General features: G+C 39.6%; 1 protein-coding gene across 3 annotated transcripts in view; it reads right to left on the bottom strand.

The window, feature by feature from the left end:
- Positions 1-2,902: 2,902 nt before the first annotated feature.
- The window catches only part of fzr1a (fizzy/cell division cycle 20 related 1a), a 31,965-nt gene continuing 12,929 nt past the window's right edge, over positions 2,903-21,938 (bottom strand). For all 3 annotated transcript variants that reach the window (XM_078424136.1, XM_078424137.1, XM_078424138.1), the window contains exons 7-15: positions 19,963-20,146; positions 17,321-17,386; positions 14,813-14,915; positions 13,049-13,233; positions 12,045-12,278; positions 11,346-11,450; positions 8,119-8,211; positions 3,645-6,870; positions 2,903-3,506 (exon numbers count right to left, since the gene is read on the bottom strand). In XM_078424136.1, the coding sequence (XP_078280262.1) occupies positions 6,829-6,870; positions 8,119-8,211; positions 11,346-11,450; positions 12,045-12,278; positions 13,049-13,233; positions 14,813-14,915; positions 17,321-17,386; positions 19,963-20,146 (1,012 nt within the window). In that variant the 3' untranslated portion in view covers positions 2,903-3,506; positions 3,645-6,828. The remainder of the gene's footprint in view (positions 3,507-3,644; positions 6,871-8,118; positions 8,212-11,345; positions 11,451-12,044; positions 12,279-13,048; positions 13,234-14,812; positions 14,916-17,320; positions 17,387-19,962; positions 20,147-21,938) is intronic.

The following is a 21,938-nucleotide window of genomic DNA, read 5'->3' as shown; positions in this document are numbered from 1 at the left end:
CAGGAAAGAGAGTTTGTAGAGTGCCTTCGAGATGGATTCTTAGAACAGCTTGTACTGGAGCCTACCAGGGAGAAGGCAATTCTGGATTTAGTGTTGTGTAATGATCCTGATCTGATAAGGGGACTAGAGGTAAAAGAGCCATTAGGAGGCAGTGATCACATCATGATAAGTTTTACTCTGCAAATGGAAAGGCAGAAGGGAAAATCGGAAGAGTCGGTATTACAGTATAGCAAAGGGGATTACAGAGGCATGAGGCTGGCCAAAATTGACTGGAAGGAGGCCCTAGCAGGGAAGACGGTAGAACAGCAATGGCAGGTATTCCTGGGAATAATGCAGAGGTTGCAGGATCAATTTATTCCAAAGAGGTGGAAAGACTCTAAGGGGAGTAATAAACACCTGTGGCTGACAAGGGAAGTCAGGGACAGCATAAAAATTAAGGAGAGGAAGTATAACATAGCAAAGAAGAGTGGGAAGACAGAGGATTGGGACTCTTTTAAAGAGCAACAAAAGTTAACTAAAAAGGCAATACGGGGAGAAAAGATGAGGTACGAGGGTAAACTAGCCAATAATATAAAGGAGGATAGCAAAAGTTTTTTTAGGTACGTGAAGAGGAAAAAAATAGTCAAGGCAAATGTGGGTCCCTTGAAGACAGAAACAGGGGAATTTATTATGGGGAACAAAGAAATGGCAGACGAGTTAAACCGTTACTTTGGATCTGTCTTCACTGAGGAAGATACACACAATCTCCCAAATGTTCTAGGGGCCGGAGAACCTAGTGTGATGGAGGAACTGAAGGAAATCCACATTAGGCAGGAAATGGTTTTGGGTAGACTGATGGGACTGAAGGCTGATAAATCCCCAGGGCCTGATGGTCTGCATCCCAGGGTACTTAAGGAGGTGGCGCTAGAAATAGTGGAAGCATTGGAGATCATTTTTCAATGTTCTATAGATTCAGGATCAGTTCCTGTGGATTGGAGGATAGCAAATGTTATCCCACTTTTTAAGAAAGGAGGGAGAGAGAAAACGGGTAATTATAGACCAGTTAGTCTGACATCAGTGGTGGGGAAGATGCTGGAGTCAATTATAAAAGTAACGGGATCATTCCGAGTCAGCATGGATTTACGAAGGGGAAATCATGCTTGACAAATCTACTGGAATTTTTTGAGGATGTAACTAGGAAAATTGACAGGGGAGAGTCAGTGGATGTGGTGTACCTCGACTTTCAGAAAGCCTTCGACAAGGTCCCACATAGATTAGTGGGCAAAATTAGGGCACATGGTATTGGGGGTAGGGTACTGACATGGATAGAAAATTGGTTGACAGACAGAAAGCAAAGAGTGGGGATAAATGGGGCCCTTTCGGAATGGCAGGCAGTGACCAGTGGGGTGCCGCAAGGTTCGGTGCTGGGACCCCAGCTATTTACGATATATTAATGACTTGGACGAAGGGATTAAAAGTACCATTAGCAAATTTGCAGATGATACTAAGCTGGGGGGTAGTGTGAATTGTGAGGAAGATGCAATAAGGCTGCAGGGTGACTTGGACAGGTTGTGTGAGTGGGCGGATACATGGCAGATGCAGTTTAATGTAGATAAGTGTGAGGTTATTCACTTTGGAAGTAAGAATAGAAAGGCAGATTATTATCTGAATGGTGTCAAGTTAGGAGGAGGGGGAGTTCAACGAGATCTGGGTGTCCTAGTGCATCAGTCAATGAAAGGAAGCATGCAGGTACAGCAGGCAGTGAAGAAAGCCAATGGAATGTTGGCCTTCGTAGCAAGAGGAGTTGAGTATAGGAGCAAAGAGGTCCTTCTCCAGTTGTACCGGGCCCTGGTGAGACCGCACCTGGAGTACTGTGTGCAGTTTTGGTCTCCAAATTTGAGGAAGGATATTCTTGCTATGGAGGGCGTGCAGCGTAGGTTCACTAGGTTAATTCCCGGAATGGCGGGACTGTCGTATGTTGAAAGGCTGGAGCGATTGGGCTTGTATACACTGGAATTTAGAAGGATGAGGGGGGATCTTATTGAAACATATAAGATAATTAGGGGATTGGACACATTAGAGGCAGGAAACATGTTCCCAATGTTGGGAGTCCAGAACAAGGGGCCACAGTTTAAGAATAAGGGGTAGGCCATTTAGAACGGAGATGAGGAAGAACTTTTTCAGTCAGAGAGTGGTGAAGGTGTGGAATTCTCTGCCTCAGAAGGCAGTGGAGGCCAGTTCGTTGGATGCTTTCAAGAGAGAGCTGGATAGAGCTCTTAAGGATAGCGGAGTGAGGGGGTATGGGGAGAAGGCAGGAACGGGGTACTGATTGAGAGTGATCAGCCATGATCGCATTGAATGGCGGTGCTGGCTCGAAGGGCTGAATGGCCTACTCCTGCACCTATTGTCTATTGTCTATTGAAAGTCACCAAGTTATCCCTTGTTATGATGGCCTGAGTACTACCTTATGAATCCATACTACAGTGCACCCTCATGTTATGGAGTAGTTGTGCTCCAAGAAAATAGTCTGTATTGTGATTTCCATAATACCAACCTTTGACATAAGTAAGGGAAACTTGAGCAAAACAGTGCTGGGCGAACTCAGTGGGTCAGGCAGCATCCATGGAGGGAATGGAAAGGTGATGTTTCTGGTCAGGACCCTTCCGTCTGTTTGAAAAACGCTTGTAACCCAAAACATAACCTAATCCATTCCGTCCACATACACTGCCGGACCCGTTGAGTTCCTCCACCACATTGTGTTTTGCCCATGACAAAAGTTGTTTGTTTTCACATTGTTTGTTTAATGTTAATTTTTCTCACATTAATTCTGTAAGAGCAAATGTTTATTCCGTATCTCAACTTTTTTGGCAGAGTTTTGTGAATCGTGTTAAGGGGCGAATTTCCACCCTACAAACTGTCATAACAGGAGTACATTAGAAATTGTATGTGTGGTTTATTCACCTGTATACATTACATTTAACTTGAACAGACAGCACTCTGTTAAGATGGGAGTTAAAACCTGAATAAGATTTTATATTTCGCTTATCCCCACACCCTCACATTTCCTCAACACTGGCATCTCTAATCTTAAATTAAAAAAAATACAAAATACACCTTTATCCTTTCAAATTAAGTGGTCAAGTTGATAGCATATTCACTACAATTTCCATTTTTTGATTTCTCAAAACTAAACATACAGAAATTAGATGCGACATGGAATTTACTTTGATATATTGAAACAAATCAAAATGCAAAATACAAATAACTACATGTATTCCAGGTTCCAAGAGTGTTCATTTCAGTCTTGAAGTGAACTCCACCTTTAACCTCATTCATATTATGGATAATGGTAGATTCCCGATTTATAATCTGTGCAAATTTAAAGATTCCTCCTCTCACTTAAATTGAGTGAGGTCTAGATGAAGAGGTGGGCAAGTACAGCTGTGACACAGGATGGATTTGAACTCCTTCCCACATTCTGAATATCCAGTCTTCTTCATTTTTAGAGGAAAGAGGAGAATGTGGTCCTGAAACAAGAGGAGAAAAACGCTCAGCCACCTGAAGATCGGCAAATGATTCTGTAGCAAATATTGAATATCATTGGACCTAGGGTCAAGTGCCTAAATGGCTGGAAAAAGTGATCACTTAATAAAATAATTACTTACATTAGTTATATTTTAAAACTGCTCCTCAAATGATAGTTGGAAACAAGGAACTGTAGATGCTGGTTTACAAAAAATTGTAACTCGGCGCGTCAGGCAACATCTCTGGAGAACATGGATAGGTGACGTTTCGGGTCAGGACCCTTCTTCAGATTCAGCTTCCAAGAGTGCTAATTCTGTCCTGAAGAAATCTTTATCCTCATTCATATTATACAGTAGATTCCAGACTTAAGACAGAAAGTTATTGACTGCAAATTATATTTCCATCAACATCTTACTTTTTAACATACAATGGGGTATTTGCCCTTCTCATACCACTCACAGGTTTATGACAGGACTTTTACCTCAATTTCCCCTTCCCGGCTGAATAGAGCAATTCTGTGTCCAAATGTTTCATGTTAAATATGTGAACATGGGCAAGCATTAGTGTAAAAAAAAAAAAAAAATGTAATCCACTGAATAAAGAAATTTCACACCTCAGGTGTAAATTGGGAGGAGCTGTAATTGGGCAAGTCCGTCTCTGACATGCGGAGTTGTTTAAAGACTACCTGATCAAAGTTCAGGGCTGGCATGTTGCAATAGGGAGAGGGGGGACAGGGAGGATTGGCAGAGTAATGGAACCTTGGATGATGAGAGGGGTCGTAAATTTGGTCAAAATGTGAAAGGAAGCATATGAAAGGTTTAGAAAGATGAAATCAGACAGGGCCTTTGAAGAATATAAAGAAAGCAGGAAAAAACTCAAGCGGGGAATTAGGAGGGTGCTATGAAATGTAATTGGCAAGTTGGATTAAAGAGAATCCCAAGGCATGGTATACATATAATAAAAGACAAGTGTAAATAGGGAGAGGGTGGAACCACTCAAGGTTAAAGGAGAAAAATGTATGCTTGGAGTTAATGGTTGTAGGCCATTACTTTTGCATTGGTATTCACCAAGGGGAAGGACATGGAGAATGCTAAGATCACTCTAATGTGCCAAGATACTTTGACATCAAGGAGGTGATGTTGGGTCTCTTAAAGAGCATTTAGGTGGTTAATCCCTAGGGCCTGATGGGATCCATGAAGCAAGTGAGGAGATTGCTGGGACCTTGACAAATCTTTGCATCCTCTCTATCCACAGGCATGATCCTGGAGGACTAGAAAGTAGACAATGATGTTCCTTTATTTAACAGGAAAAATAGGGATAATCCAGGAAATTATAGGCTGGGAATCATCACATCTGTGGTAGGGCAGCTTTGGAGAAGGTTCTTCGAGATAGAATTTATTCATAGTTAAAAAATGAGCTAATTAGGGAGAAGCAGTGTTGCTGTGTGTGGAATCTTACAAACATTTTGAGGCAATGATAAAAGTGAGTGATATTACTAGGGCAGTTGATGTTGTCTACATGGACTTTAAGGTATTTTACAAGGTCCTTCAGCCTTAAGAGGCCGACTCTTAAGGCCGAGTTTATGATGCATGGGATCCACAGGGACTTAAACTGAATTACCCATAGAAAACCAAGGGTCGTGGTGGTAGGGTGGTATTCTGACTGGAGGTCTGTAACTAGTAAGTTCCATAGGGATCAGTGCTGGGACCTCTGCTGTTTGTGATTTGTAGGGCAAAAATATAGATGAGCTGGTTAGTAAATTTACAGACGACACAAGAATTGGAGTTGCAAACTGCAATAGCAGCTGTCAAAGGATACAACAAGTTACAGATAGGGTGTGTTCTCTGTGGATCATCTCAGCCAATGGTCAGAGGACCAGGGGGTTAAGAAAAAATATATTTGAGGAAGGTTGAGTATTTGTACATTCTTTATGTGCAATGGCTGTTGGTACTCAATAATTGAGCATAGTTCTAGACCGAGTGAATCAAGAGATGGGGGGGTGGGGGGGTCGGGAATGGGCTGGAAAGTGGATAGATTCACAAAGCTGATTAGAAGGCCAATATGCTTGACTTCAGCTCATATTTTCAATTCTTTTGCCTTCTTACATGATCTTTTGGAACCAAAGTTATTTACAGGACCCATCCAAATTTCAGGTTCCCAGGTATACAAAAATGGCCGATTATTTTTTTTCTTATAAAAATTAAATGAAAGCAATCCACAACATTGTAATAGTTTTGGATTTTTCCTGTTTCTATTAACCTGTAACTGTACAATTCCAGTTTTGAAAAGTGTTAGCGAAGACTTGTACACGAGTAAACTTGTCACGTCATCTTACTGATTTTACAATTTAGTCATAGTGTAACACCAATTTTAAGATTTTCAACATCTTTACTCGTTTCCATTGCGCGCCAGAAGGTTCATTCACTTGCTATTACAGAATAGCGAGAGGAGTTTTACAGTGGAATAAAAGATCACAGATGGCATAAAGAAAAATGTACAAACATCAACAGTTTTAGCAATGGTCGCCACTGACAAGGTTTAAAAAATTCAAGTGCTTTCCCATCTGTATTTGTAGAGTTTTAGACAAAAGTATTTTCAACATTATAAGCAGAAAGACCCTTTAATCCTCCTGCAAATTTTCAGGTTTATGCTTCAATTAATGCTTATAACCAGTATTAGAATTTTAGCCAATTATTAATTTAAAATATGATTATTTTGTGTAATTCAACATGATGTTAATCTTCAGTAGCCAGAATTTTTAATAACAAAATACTTAATAGAAGTATTCTTCCTGCTTAATATTTTGAAAATCTCTGCAATAGTTTCTATATATATTATATATATATGTAGGCACACAGGAAAGTCCACTATTCCGATTTAAGCATTATGCTTATCACCATAATCAAGCTTTGATTAGCATTTTCACGGCATTTCTACAGAGCGATATTTAATGTACATTTCCTACATCAACCAAATATTTACAATTAACACTAAATAAAATGTTATCCACATCACTTTTTTTTAATCTGACAGTGAAAATTAGCTGGCTTTTTATATAAACTGTACAAAGAAAATTCGAAGGTAGCACATAACTAGACCTAATTCAAGACCTTTGGCAGTCTTTTCAAACAGTTCTTTGTAAACAAACATAATTGCAAACATATTTTTTTAAATTCGAGTTGTTTGGAATGAGCAGCAAGATCCTTCAAAAAGTCCTCTGAGATCCATCCACATGAAAAAAATCAGTACCAGCATGATGAAACAATTTCTTGTATATTTATGGGACGGTTGCCATCTCCCCCATTTAACATTATTCCTCAAATCTCATCGTATCCTCGTAAAAAGATTTAGCACAGATATGGACTCCTGCAAATAAATACAAAAATTGTTTCCATGTTCGTAAAAACAATTCCCCTTTTCCCAGGAGTTGTTATTCATGCTCCACTATGTTTATTAGTCTGTAAACCCAAGATATATGGGTCTTTTGAAAATCCAATAGCATGCAAAACAAAGCCTTTCACAATATCACGGTACACGTGACAATAATAAACCTAAATATCGGCCTTTACCAAATGTTTGCATTCCTTTTTAAAAATTGTTTTAGAGAGTTGAGTTTTAGAGAGCTTCAGCATGGAAACAGGTCATTTGGCCCACCGAGTCCATGCCGACCATTGATTAACATGTTATCCCACTTACTCATTCACTCCCAACACACTCATTCACTCCCAACACAAGACTCAGGTTCGATCCTGACCACGGGTGCTGCACTGTAAGGAGTTTGTACGTTCTCCCCGTGACCTGCGTGGGTTTTCCCCGAGATCTTCGGTTTCCTCCCACACTCCAAAGACGTACAGGTATGTAGGTTAATTGGCTGGGTAAATGTAAAAATTGTCCCTAGTGGGTGTAGGATAGTGTTAATGTACGGGGATCACTGGGCGGCGCGGACTTGGTGGGCCGAAAAGGCCTGTTTCCGCGCTGTATATATATGATATGATATGATTAGGAGCAATTCACAGAAGCCAATTAACCTACAAACCCACACATCGTAATTTTGAGAACTATTGCCATCTGCATGAAAAACATTTGGTCAACAAAGATAGCAAAAATATTTGATTCAGTGATGCTGGACACGATTTGTTTATCCACAAGCCATTTGTCATTAAGACCCCACTTTGCCTGCCCAGTCTGAAATCAATTGAGAAGTGCCCAACTACAACATGGCTGATTGAATTGATCTTGGCATATATGCCATCAAAAATAATATGGCGTTTTATAGACACATCTATTCACTAGCTTCAGTGCTGACAATGGTAAAGAACTACCAAAGTAATCACCAACGTTAACATCATGGACATGGTAACGTGTGTCCTGGTGAATGGATTGGGAGCACAGCAGACATCACTCAGTGAACAGTCAGTTTGGGAACTTTCAAATAACTGGGAAGGTCAGTGCTAAGTTCAGTAACATGGGAAATACATCCAATCTCCAGCAGATTCCATTCTTCTGCACTATAGTGCAGAACACACTGACATAGTAGTTTTTCTAGGGAATCCCCACTTTGTCATCAGCAGGAACTGGCCTAAAATCACCACAGCTATCTGTAGCACCACATACCTTAGTTGAACGAGTTTTACTAAAAACATTCCAGAATCGGAGCGTTTCATCTCCAGCACCAGTGACAATGGCTTCTCCATCTGGGGACATGGCCTACAGATTAAAAAGACAAATTTAGTTTATGCAGAATTACACATTCCTTTTGCAGGTACTAAAAACACAGTAACATTGGTTTCAACAATTTTTTTAATTTTTATTAACTGCCTTTCATTTGTCTACATTTTATGAGTTGTGCGGGGCAAGTTTATTTTTACACAGAGTGGTGGGTGCCTGGAGTGGTGGTGGGGGCAGATACTATGGTAACATTTAAGAGGCTTTTACATAGGCACAATGATATGCAGGGAATGGAGGGATAGGGATCATGTGCAGGCAAAGGAGGTTAGTTTAACAGCATCCTGTTCAGCATAGATATTGTGGGTGGAAGGGCCTGTGGATCAGTTCTGTTCTAGGATTAGATCTTCCCAGGAAAGTGCTAATGGGAGATTGCTTAACCTGCATTATTGGAGAGACGGGCAAAAATAATTTTCATTCTTATCTTTAGAAGTTTATAGTCACATTTTTATTTAGACCCTACACACATTTATATTTTTTGAGATATCTCCCCAGAGATTGTTTGTCAGAAGAATGTACAGATCCAAACTTATTTGTTCTGCAGTGTGGGTCAGCCAGAGGCAGATTGTTTGACTTTGAATCAGGTTGGGGATGGGCATTGTATATACTCATGAGAAGCATGTCAGATTGTTTTTGAAGACCATCAATTCTAGTACACAGATCCAATAATTTCTACCTTCTATAGCACTTAAAATGGTTTTATTATTATTATTATTGTCAGCTGTGCCAAGATGCAGCTCTCCAGACATCATCTGATATAGTTGAATGGGGTGGCTTGACCGGGTTATGCAATGGAAAAATGCATCCCGTAATCATCACCTGCGCTTGTATAGATAGTACAGGTAGCTCTGCTACAATGCACTAGTTGCATTCCTAAGAACTTGTTATAAAAATGTGAAAAAGAGTTTCAGATTCATTATAACAAAGTTATTTCTCCCACTGAATTTTCAAAGATAAAAGGTATTTTGAAATATTTAAAATAATTGTTGTCATTGCGAGCTAAAAATAGCAATGGCTGTAGGTTACATGATGTATTCTACATTTTCCTTGACCTTCATTCCCTTTGTCCTATTTTCGCACCTTATCCTTATCTCTGCATCTCCCTCTCCCCTGACATCAGTCTGAAGGGTCTCGACCCAAAATGTCACCCATTCCTGTCCCGCTGAGTTACTCCAGCATTTTGTGTATAATCTTCCGTTACATATCCTAGACTTCTTCTCCCCCCCTCCCCCACGACAACTTTATTTTACACACGTCAACGTTCGAAGTAACTTAAGTGGTTCGCTAGTTTAAGTGGTTTTCCACTTAAAAAAACATTCCTCAATTCATCAATCGTCTTATATCCATTTTGATGAAAGAAAACACAGATTGTTGCTGAACTGCCTGTATGTGTGATGTTTAGTACTGGTTACGATCTTTGGAGTCCAAATAAGAGTTCCAACTTGAAACATCACCTATCAATTCTCTCTACAGATGCTCCCTGACCCGCTGAGTTCGTCTAGTTTAATTTGTGTTTTGCTCCAGATTCCAGCAGCTGCTTTTCCTTTTGTCTGTATGATCTTTGGTTGGCCCGGTTGTATTTATCCTTGATCTGGACATCAACTCCTGATGATCTAATATTTTTTAGACCACTTAGGTCTTGTTGTGGATGTGAGCACCTTGCACAAAGTGGAGATGCAACCATAGCAGTCTACAGGAATGTGAAGATGTTGTTGCTGGAAATTGTGCAGAGTACTGCTTAGCTCTGAGCTACAACGTGTTAACTGCACCAAGATTATTGGAAAAGTAATATTTGTTCCAGGTTTCCCTTAAACTGTGGTTAATTCGTTTTTTCTCCAGCTCTCAACTGCTTAGTATCATCTACTCATCACACTGATTAATCAGTGAGTGATGCCAATTATAGGATTACAGTTTTGAATTACTCAAGAGGCGAGTAAAATATTGATAAAAAGATAATCTCAATGCTCGTAAAATTGATGTTGCAGTATAAGTGCATAAAAATATGTCTTTAAGGTTTGTGATTTTGCTACATAACATAATAAATGTCATAAAATCTTGATAAAATGGCAAATGTGGCAAAAAGGGAGCCAGTTTAGTTGTGGCCATATCTTTTTATAAAACACAGGCACATTATGACCCATATTATGTGGGAATATGGGTTTACCAAACGCAGGCTCGGCGATCATTTCGCTCAACACCTTCGCACAGTCCGCCTTAACCAACCTGATCTCCCGGTGGCTTAGCACTTCAACTCCCCCTACCACTCTGACCTTTGTCATGGGCCTCCTCCAGTGCCTTAGTGAGGCCCACCGGAAATTGGAGGAATAGCACCTCATATTTCGCTTGGGCAGCTTGCAGCCCAGCGGTATGAACATTGACTTCTCTAACTTTAGATAGTTCCTCTGTCCCTCTTCCCCTCCCCCTTTCCAGTTCTCCCTCCGTCTTCCTGTCTCCATCTATATCTTTTCTTTGTCCCGCCCCCCTGACATCAGTTTGAGGAAGGGTCTCAACCCGAAACATCACCCATTCCCTCTCTCCTAGATGCTGCTGAGTTACTCCAGCATTTTGTGATACCTTCGATTTGTTCCAGCATCTGCAGTTATATTCCTACACATATTGTGTGGGAAACATTTAGTTGTAGGATAGAGGCATAAGAGACTGCAGATGCTGGAATCTTTAATAAAAAACAAAGTGCTGGAGAAACTCAGCAGATCAGGCAGCATCTGAGGAAGGAATGGATAAGCCACAGTTCGGATGGGGACCTTTTTCAGACTGTTGTAGGATAGTTTATAAACCTTATAGAATACAAGTCCAATGTGAAACTGATTGTCGTGCAGTAAGTTGGCAGTGTGGATCTGGACCCTGAATTTACTGCCCAGGATGTGCAACTGATCTTCCATCATCCAGTGCCCAAAATGAAGATTAAAAATTATAGTCAAGGCTGCTATAACAAATTGCAACACAAGCAAAATGCAAGAACCATTTTCTGTTGCTGAAAAGAGCAAGCAGGTTTGTAGGTTGCAGGGCTGGATGAGTGGAGTTTGTTGTAGAGTTTGTTGTAGAGTTTCAGTACTTGTGTGACATGTAATGGATGTAAAGATAATGAAACAACTCACCAAGTACAGCACTCTGTATGAATGACCAGTCAATTTGGCTACTTGTGTCAATGATGGATACTTCCACACTAGAATTTGATTTTGCGAATATCCATGAGTACTCACCTAAGGAAATTAAAAGAATCACTTTACTAAAGAACATGCTTAAATAATTAAATTGTAAGACATTTGAATAAAAATGTGGTTCAATCAATCTTACAGAAATCCAAAATATCGGCAAAATTATATGAGAATTCTACAATTCATATCCTCTCTTCAATGCAATAAAAACACACAAAACTGTGTTCTGGAAATAGATCATTTTCCCCTCAAGCTAATTGTTCTTGGAAGTCCCAGTGAATGACTGGTTAATTCTGGTATTAAATCAAAAACCCAATTTTTAAAAAGCAATATTCAATGATGATTTAGTGAAATGTTAGAAGTACATAAAATCAATTAACAAAGCAATTGTAGTCTTTTTTATGAATGTGCACATCACCAGTAAGAGCTATATTAATCATTACATAACATATGGCAAACCAGGTGGGTGGAAAGAGTGTGAGAGTCTACCATACTGGTGCAGGAGTGGATTCCGAGATAGGTAAATCAGACAACAGCAGGCTTTTTCTACAAGGACTGTTGGCATTTTGAAGCAGTCTAATCGGTTCACTTTAACCAAAACAGAGACATAAAAATGCAAATAAAACACTTTGTACTTACTAGTTCATTGGCATGTTTGGACCAGGCAAGGTTGCACACCTGGGAACCTGTATCTATACACTGCAGAGGCTGAGAGGTCAGGGTATTCCAGAATCGAATGCACCGGTCTGCAGTTCCACCACCTGATGCAAGGAGACCGTGTTGATGGGGAGACCAGGCAATGGCTTTCACAGCTGCAAGATGCTCTGTATACTGCTGTACTGGACCTGAACTGGAGTTGTTCCATACTAGAAGCTAACCAAAGATAGAGAGATATGGTTTAGAAAAAGATGCATATAATCTTTTTATAATACACAAGATCAAATTAATTTTTCTTCTACATTACAAAACCCATCTTTGTAAAACATATCTTCAAAAGTCAATTAGTTATTCTTTCAGGAGCACAAGAGATTTACAGAAACGGCACAGACCAATAATATTCTGAAAACTTAAGTGCAGGACAGATTTTTTTCTTCAAAGTAATTAGTTTTTTTCCTGAGTCCCGAGTTTAACATACTCTTAATGTAATCATGAAGGCAGCTAGAGTCCAGTTTGACATCAGCTAACAAGACCACACACAACACTGAAACAATGCGATCTGAACCACCATGAGCCTCATGACAATTTTGCTTCAAAATCTAATGGCTGTTCCACACCATTTCATCCATGTATGTGATCCATTAGCGTAAAAAATACGCAAAGTGCTGGAGTAACTCAGCGGGTCAGGCAGCAACTCTAGAAAACATGAATAGATGATGTTTCAGGTCTGGACCCTTCTTCAGACTGATTGTGGTTGGGGGGGGGTGGAAGAAAGCTGGAAGAGAGTACTGGACAGTGTTGCAGAAGCAAATGCAGTAGACCATCAGTGAAAGGAATACAGCCAAGGAAATTTTTTCCAGTGTCCCTTTTTGCACCAACAACAAACTCATGTATGGTTGCTGGGCCAGACAAGATTCTACAGCCCACCCAACTTAGCTTAGCTAAAGTCAGTCTTTTGCAATACTTTGTGTTATAGATTTTATTACCTTGTTGTCATTTCCTCCAGAAGCCAGGAGCTGGTGATCCGTTGACCACTTTAAACCACAAACCTCCTGCCTGTGCCCCTGCAGTCGCCGCTCAGATTGCAGGGGTGGGGTGCGGATGTCTCTCTGGAGAATAAGACGATCCCTGCTTCCCGACGACAGCTGATCAGCATTCCAGGCTAGCGCTCCTAGAGCACAAAAAGCTTGAAATAAATTACCTGTGATGCCAAAAATGTGTGCGCCTCCTGACACAACATACTGATCGTCTTATGCAGAAATTAATTTTGATTTGATCGGAAAAAAAAATTAGTTTGACAACACCCTGATAAAAATGTATTCTCTATAGAGTATGTTAATTAACATCTGTAATTCCTTGCCCACGTGTTAACCAGTTTACCGTTTTTGATTAAATAATTACCAAATGTGGGCATCCTGGCAAGTCTGTTATATAATGCCCTTTCCTAATTATCTTTAAAAAGATGATGGTGAGCCATTCTTGAAGCAATGCGATTCATATGAAGATACTCCCAGAACAGTTACGTACATATCCTTACATCATGATGTAGCTTCAATTCAGTGGTAAACCTGCAGGTCAGGATGGCATGCAACTGCAAAGGGAATCTGCAAGATGGTTTCCCAGATACATTGTGCCTCTGGGCTTCTGGTGACAGAGGCTGCAGATGTGGACAGGTGCTGTAGAATATGCCGTGGCAAGTTGTTGCAGTGCATCTTGTATTTGGCCCCATTGAAAGGAGTGAATGCTTAAAGTAGTGAGAAGTAGTTAGATTAATCAGGATTTTACTTAGATGGCATTAAGATTCTTGATATTTGTTGGTGCCACACTTATATTTATCCAATAATTGAATTTAAATTGCTCTCCTGTCATTCATTTTGAAACCTTGCATCTGAGGTCTTGGCACATCTACTTGTGAACACCAATGAATAAATTGTTGTGGTGGACAAATGATCAGTTATTGAAATTTACATTTCATTTTTGTTTTGAAAAATTAATAAATCTTCATGACCTGAGGGGTTACCCTATTTTTTTTGTAATTAACTTGTTTCAATGAGGTACCATTGTCAAAAATGATCAGATCCAAGCCCATATAAAACTGTAGATGATTCAGACTTTGTTAGTACCACTGCTGGTTCTTATTCACAAATTTAATTGCTGTTTTTTATTTTAAATAGCCTTTTTGCAATCATTTTTAATTACTTTTTTTAATTAAATACGTTTTAGAGCAAGAAACCACAAGTCTCTCACATGTGGGGCATTAAATTGTGGCTTGGGAAGGGAATTTGATTGATATTTGTGCAGCTGGAGGAGCACATACCAAGTGCACAGAAAACCAGAACAATGAGTTGATGGAAAACAGCAATGGTAGCAGAAAATGTGAGCAGAGATATGGTTAGGAATTATTTTGAAGTACTGAAATGAATTTACAATGAAAATTACGATTTAATCTTAAATGTGTCAGATTTAGCCACTGACAAGCCCTTTAGAGAAATATACAAAATAAATACAATGCTAAATAGATGAGTTAAGTTTATTTCCCTTCTTTCATACCTACACTGTGTTTATTTGTTTGATGAACAAGAATCAAGAGAGAAGCAAGTGTTGAATTGTCATATGTACCGAAACAGACAATTAAATTCTAACCTGCAGGTTTGCCTTCTAAAATGTTGTGGCAGATTTGCAAACAATCTCCTGATCAATCGTAGTTTTTGTCAATTAAGTTTTCTATAAACTTAAATGGAACAACTTACCCACTCTGGCAGAGTGACCTTCAAGTGTGGATAATTTCTTCCCTGCAGCTGCATCCCAAATTTGCACGTATCCTTTGTGTGTTCCAACCGCTACCAAGTTTCCCTAGATTAAATTAAATAATTACAATTCTAAGAGCCTCTTCAGTTATTATTTGAAACTGGAAGATCATTATTGCTATTTCAATGACTGAATATTAGATCAGCACATTGTTATTAATTTGTCCTTTTAAAAGACCAATTCCTTAAAAAAGGAATAATCGAAATGCCAGAATAACATTTATGTCAATTTTCTAAAATTATATGGATAGAAAATTGGTTGGCAGACAGGGAACAAAGAGTAGGGATTAACGGGACCCTTTCAGAATGGCAGGTAGTGACTAGTGGGGTACCGCAAGGCTCGGTGCTGGGACCGCAGCTATTTAAAATATACATTAATGACAGATGAAGGGATTAAAAGTAACATTAGCAAATTTGCAGATGACACAAAGCTGGGTGGCAGAGTGAACTGTGAGGAGGATGCTATGAGGATGCAGGGTGAATTGGACAGGTTGTGTAAGTGGGCAGATGCAGTTTAATATGGATAAATGAGGTTATCCACTTTGGTGGAAAGAACAGGAAGGCAGTTTATCGGAATGGTGTCAAGTTAGGAAATGGGGAAGTACAAAGAGATATGGGTGTCCTTGTTCATCAGTCACTTAAAGTAAGCATGCAGCTACAGCAAGCAGTGAAGAAAGCTAATGGCATGTTGTCCTTTATGACAAGAGGAGTTGAGTATAGGAGCAAAGAGGTCCTTCTGCAGTTGTACAGGGCCCTAGTGAGACCACACCTGGAGTACTGTGTGCAGTTTTGGTCTCCAAATTTGAGGAAGGACATTCTTGCTATTGAGGGAGTGCAGCGTAGGTTCACTAGGTTAATTCCCAGAATGGCATGACTGTCATATGTTGAAAGACTGGAGCGACTAGACTTGTATACACTGGAATTTAGAAGGATGAGAGGGGATCTTATTGAAACATAAGATTAAGGGATTGGACACACTAGAGGCAGGAAACATGTTCCCAATGTTAGGGGAAGTCCAGAACCAGGGACCACAGTTTAAGAATAAGAGGTAGGCCATTTAGAACAGAGATGAGGAAAACCCTTTTCAGTCAGAGAGTTGTAAATCGGTGGAATTCTCTGCCTCAGAAGGCAGTGGAGGCCAATTCTCTGGATGCTTTCAAGAGAGAGCTAGATAGAGCTCTTAATGATAACAGAGTCAGGGGGTATGGGGAGAAGGCAGGAACAGGGTACTGATTGTGAAAGGTCAGCCATGATCACATTGAATGGCAGTGCTGGCTTGAAGGACCGAATGGCCTATTCCTGCACCTATTGTCTATTACCGAGGTAGATTCTCAGTATTTGAGTTTATAAAAACCACGAAATATTTGAAACAGACACTCCTCTTTTACCACAAAGAGTAACTCAAGTTAGATCCAGATAATGTACGAATGCCTGAAACAGAGAAGTGCTCCCACGATGAACACATGATAAAATAGTTATGGCATTGCAAATCTGGCTCCATAACAAACAACTGCCACAATAAACAGCAAATAATTTAGCACACAATGCACAGTTTGTTCCAGGTTTTTGTGATCTACTGTGCTGGAACATAAATAATTGTTTTAAAAATCACCCCCATTTTGTTAAATCAGGCTCCTTCCACCAACCTCAGCATAAACAAAACTTGTTTTGTCCAAAGTTTAAAGAACAAATATACGTTTATTTGTGGGCTCTCACAAATTGAGGGGACTGCTACGAAGTCTCAGTTTCTTCAATATTTACAAAGTAGTCACCATTGCAAAGGAGGGAAATATGGTGGTTAATTCATGTATATGATGTCATAAACCAAATTTTCGAGTTGTATGTTTTAGTTATACAAATAAGTTGACTTGACATGAACCCCCCTCCCCCAGCCTCACGTTACAGAGGGCTTGAGTGTGTTTGTGATCTTAGAAACAGCCCGCATTACGATTTTCTGCAAGGCAGAATCTGTGCTTGCAGCAGAAAATTGAGTTGATAAAAAATAGTAAATGTTCTCATTTGCTCTTTTTCATATTAATTCCACGAGAGATAATTTTATTCCATACCTCAAATATGTGGTTTGTGATTTATGAATTCTGTAAGGGCGAATGACCATTACCCACAGTGCTTACACAAACTGCTATTGTTGAAATGAAATGCTCTCCTCAGTTTACGTGGTCCCGACATGGATGTTGAACTTTGGAAATTTTTCATTCGCATTAAATGATATTACTAAGGCTGACATTTTATTCCTTCTATTATATTTTCTTTATGTATACCAGTTATGTATACTAGTTGTGCACGACTAAAGTTTTAAAACACACGAGCAAAATAAATATGTTTTCACATATTAACAAGTGACGAGGAAGAAAATAGAAGTAAGATGAAAGGTCACTTTAAATAAAACCTGTACTTAGTCATATTTTTTAAATCATAAGAAGAAAGACTTACTCTCTCTGACCAGCCAACTGATGTCACAGAATCTCCATCTATAGAAAGGTCACATAGTCTGGTCACCTACAAGGCAGAAAAATCAGTCGATAATTAAGCAAACATTTTTGTTTATAAAAAGAAATGTATTCTGGGCATCAACATTTTCTGAAACTTGCACTAAAAACCAAAAATGAAAAGAAAATTATTTTTTCTAAAAAGTGAACACTATTAAATTGAACTTTCTAATACTCATAAAAGTGCAGTTTCCCCAAGTGCAGGTGTGTGCAGCTAACTGTGTGGATGGAATCATTTTCATGCAACTTTTTTAGCAATTTGGAGTTTCATTTGCACCCCAAAGTATGTGATGCTGGAGTGTAAGCAAACTTTATTTTGCAACGAATTAGGTTTGTACATTACAATATGTATTATATTGCATTCTAATTTAGATTCGTTTACTGTCACTTGTACCAAGGTACAGTGAAAAGCATTTTGTTGCATGCTATCCAGTCAGTGGAACGACAATGCATGATTATAACCGAATCGTTCACTGTGTAGATACAGGATAAAGGGAATATATAGTGCAAGATGAAGTCCAGTAAAGTCCAAAGGTCTCCAATGAGGTACATTGTAGCTCAAGACTGCCCTCTAGTTGTTGATAGGATGGTTCAGTTGCCTGATGACAACTGTGAAGAAACTGTCCCCAAAATCTGGAGCTATGCGTTTTCACACTACTGTACCTCTTGCCTGATGGGAGAGGGAGTGACTGGGGTGCGACTCGTCCTTGATTATGCTGGTGGTGTCAATGGAAGGGAGATTGGTTTACGAGTCTGGGCTGGTCCACAATTCTCTGCAATTTCTTTGTTATCTTGGATGGAGCCGTTCCCAAACCATGCTGTGATGCATCCCTAAAAATGCTTTCTACGTCGCATCTGTTCAAGTAGGTGCGAGTTGCTGGGGACATGCCAAACTTCCTAACCTTCTAAGGAAGTAGAGGCGTTGGTGCGTTTTCTTGGACAATGCTTGTAATTGATGGTCCAGGACAGTTTGCCAGTGATATGTACTTGTAGGAACCTGAAGCTTTCAACTATACTACGCCGCTGTGAATGCCAGGTACCAGGGTATGTGTACCGCTACGCTTCCTGAAGCGATCACTATCTCCTTTGTCTTGCTGACATTGAGAAAAAGGTTGGCTTGACACCAGGTTGAGGTTTTCAATCTTGTTGTATGATTGCCAATTGTGACGATGTTATTATGGCAATTGGAGCATGCATTTATTTTATTTTCTAGGTTCAAAGTAATTAGATGTCATTGCTTTAATTAATGATAATGAAGATGGTAGCAACTAACCAAGTCATTATCATTAACACTGCTCCAAGAAAATTCCAATGTAGCATTTTTATTTTATTCCTGTCATGAAATATTTGAGTCAAGCATATTGAATTATTTGGCTGAGCAGGGCTACATCGCATTAATTCCATTCTTACTTTTCCATTGTTGTCCGAGTCCCCCCTGGCAATACTCTCTTCTGCCCATCCATTACTATCTGTCAGATCCTCCAATAATCTATTTTCAGTTCCTTCCTCTCACTCTGTTAAAGGATTGAGCAACAATAGCAAATCTATTCATTTGACATTAAAACCATATTTAATGATATTCTATTATTCATTATTATTGATGCATCTTTAGAAAATTATTGTCTAAGAGCCGAGATGTCCATTGGATTTAAAATACACAACAGACTTCAGTGTAGCTGTAAGACAAAATGACTGCAGCCAATTCCAGTAGTTGCATCTCAAAGCCCCAGTACCTTGTTCTTTGCTTTTTTCTTCGACTTCCTCGTACATCTTCCTCTAGTGACGCTCATGGTTAATTAGAATTAATTATGGTTAATTAGATTCTTTCTATGTTCTCACTTAGGTGTCACCTGAACAGTACAGTGGGGCAAGATAGTGCTGCTGCCTCTCCACTGCAGCAACAAAGTTTCATGGTCGAGCTCTGGAACATTCTATGGTTTTTGCACAGTCATCCTATGACTGAGTTTTCCCCAGGTCCTCTGGTGTTTTCCTCCCACATCTCAAAGACATGCTGGCTTGGAGGTCAATTGGCCTCTATAAATTAGCTCAAGTGTAGGTTGGTGGTCGGTGAATTAGGCTGGAGCTCGAAGAGAATAGGTTATAGGGAAGAATGAAGGAGAATGTGATTGGTCTGAGAGCTGGTATAGTCTCAAGGCCAATTAATCTATTTTTTCTAGCATAAGGAAATTAGATATGGGAAGAAGATAGGAATATGGGTTGGAGGGGGGAAATAGATCAGCCATGAACCGAAGGCCAAATCCTGCTCCTATCTCTTAAGGACTAAGGAAATATAAGATTTTGGATCACCACCCTATCACACTTCATGCTCTCTAACCCTATCTTGCTCTGCCACCCACCTTATCAGCCATTCCAATTATTCTCTCTACCCCTCGCTCTGCAACTTTAAAAACTTGTTCAGTTCTGAGAAAATGTCACTGACATGTCAAATGTTTCTCTTCCCACATTCACTGCCTGACTTGCTGAACACGCCCAGCATTCTAAACTAAATCACATAATACCCAAATGTGAGAGTTGCAGAGGAACACAAACAGGAACAAGGAGATAGTAGGGAAGCTAGAGGCTCACCTGGCTCGTACAGGCACTCCAAAGATACACGCAGGTGCCCAGACCAACACTCAATACATTTAGAGACGACCAGTCGACAAGATTTAAGTAAAAGTCATCCTGTAATTCTGGTGCATCAAGAACTTTAAAAGGAATCTTTGAGATTTTTCGAGTGGGTTTCCTTGGCGATCGCAACAATTTTTGGCTGTTTCAGAAAGAAAGGTCAAAATTAAATGTTTAGAAAATAGCACGGCTATTTTTTGTTAAATCTTGTAATGGTTCAAATCTTTAAATGGATAAAGTGCTACCAGGGTTAAATTCAACTCATTTTATGAAAAAGCGTAATGTGCCACATATTACTCATGCTATTTTGTGTTCACATGCTAGATGATGAAAAACTACTGAAATTGACCTGTCAGATATTAAAGTAATATAGAGTTTTGCTCATTTTAACCTGATAAATACCTCTGACAAAAAATAACTTTAGAAGGCAATTCATTAATTTTGCAATAAAAAAATCTGACGGATTTTAAAAACATGTTATCTCCATTGAGGGATCTCATGGGTGAACATGATGACAATATATCCCAAAGTTGGACCAATTGTTTCCTATTAGTCTGGCTCATAGTAACATGCACATCTCAATTGTATCAATGGCCAAACTCTTCTATATTTGGGAATAAGCCTGGCTTTGTACACATTGCAAATAATGACTAGAATTCCATTACATTTTATGATGGTTATGGATAAGGGTAAGGCAGGTCTTCAGGTAAGAGTGCTAAATTTGGGGAAAACTAATGACAACAGTATTATCCAGGAATTGCAGAAAATAGATTGGAAGCAGCTTTCTGAAGACAAATTCACAACTAATACGTGGGAATCTTTTAAAGGTCAGTTGAGCAGAGTTCAGGATCAGCATGTGAGAATGATAGGACGGCAAGGTTCAGAAACCTTGGATCAGAAGATATATTGTACGATTAGCGAAAAAGAAAAAGTATATAAGGTTTAGGAAGCTGAAATCAGCAAAGGCTTTTAAGGGAAAGCAAGAATGAACTTAAGCAAGACGTGAAGTGGGGAAATGGCGCTAAAGGGGCCATGAAGTACCTTTGGCAAATAGAATTAAAGAGAATGCCGAGGCATTTTATGCAAATATTAGGGGCAAGAAGATAGCTAAGGGTATGGTATGGACACTCATAGCAAAGGAAGAATTCCATTACATTTGGAGCCAGAGGAAGTCGGTGAGGTCCTTAATGTGTACTTTGCATCAGTATCCAGTTGATGGTAAGATCAGGGTGATATCTGGTGGCAATTGAATTGAATAAATTTTATTAGCCAAGTGTGTATACATGCAAGGAATTTGCCTTGGTGCTTTGCTGGCAAGTAACAACACGACATACAGTAGACAATTAAAAATGAAATATTATAATTTAAACATGTGAAGAATAAAATAAAATACCAGAGCAAAAGGAGGCTACAGACTTTTTGCTGTTGAGTTGAGTTATTGCTTGTGGAAAAAAAAGCTGTTTTTATGTCTGGCTGTGGCGGCTTAGACAGTCCGGAGTCGCCTTCCAGAGGGAAGTGCTTCAAAGAGTTTGTGGCCAGCGTGAGAGGGGTCAGAGATGATCTTACCCGCTCGCTTCCTGGCCCTTGCAGTGTACAGTTCATCAATGGGGAGAAGGTTGCAGCCAACAACATTTTCGGCTAATCGAACGATGCGCTTCAGCCTCCGGATGTCATGCTTGTTGGCTGAGCCAAACCAGACCATGATGGAGAAGGCGAGGACAGACTCTATGATGGCAGTATAAAACTGGACCATCATTGCCTGTGGCAGATTGTGTTTTCTCAGCAGCCACAGGAAGTACATCCTCTGTTGTGCCTTTTTGACTGTGGAGTCGATGGTCATCCATTTAAGATCCCTGGAGATGATGGTTCCAAGGAACTTAAATGACTCCACAGATGTGACTGTGGTGTTGTTGATGGTGAGTGGGAACTCTCCT

The sequence above is a fragment of the Rhinoraja longicauda genome, chromosome 28 (genome assembly GCF_053455715.1).
Source record: "Rhinoraja longicauda isolate Sanriku21f chromosome 28, sRhiLon1.1, whole genome shotgun sequence".
Lineage (NCBI taxonomy): Eukaryota > Metazoa > Chordata > Chondrichthyes > Rajiformes > Arhynchobatidae > Rhinoraja > Rhinoraja longicauda.
Note: the sequence above shows the minus strand (reverse complement) of the source record. Positions and strands in the feature narration are given on the sequence as shown.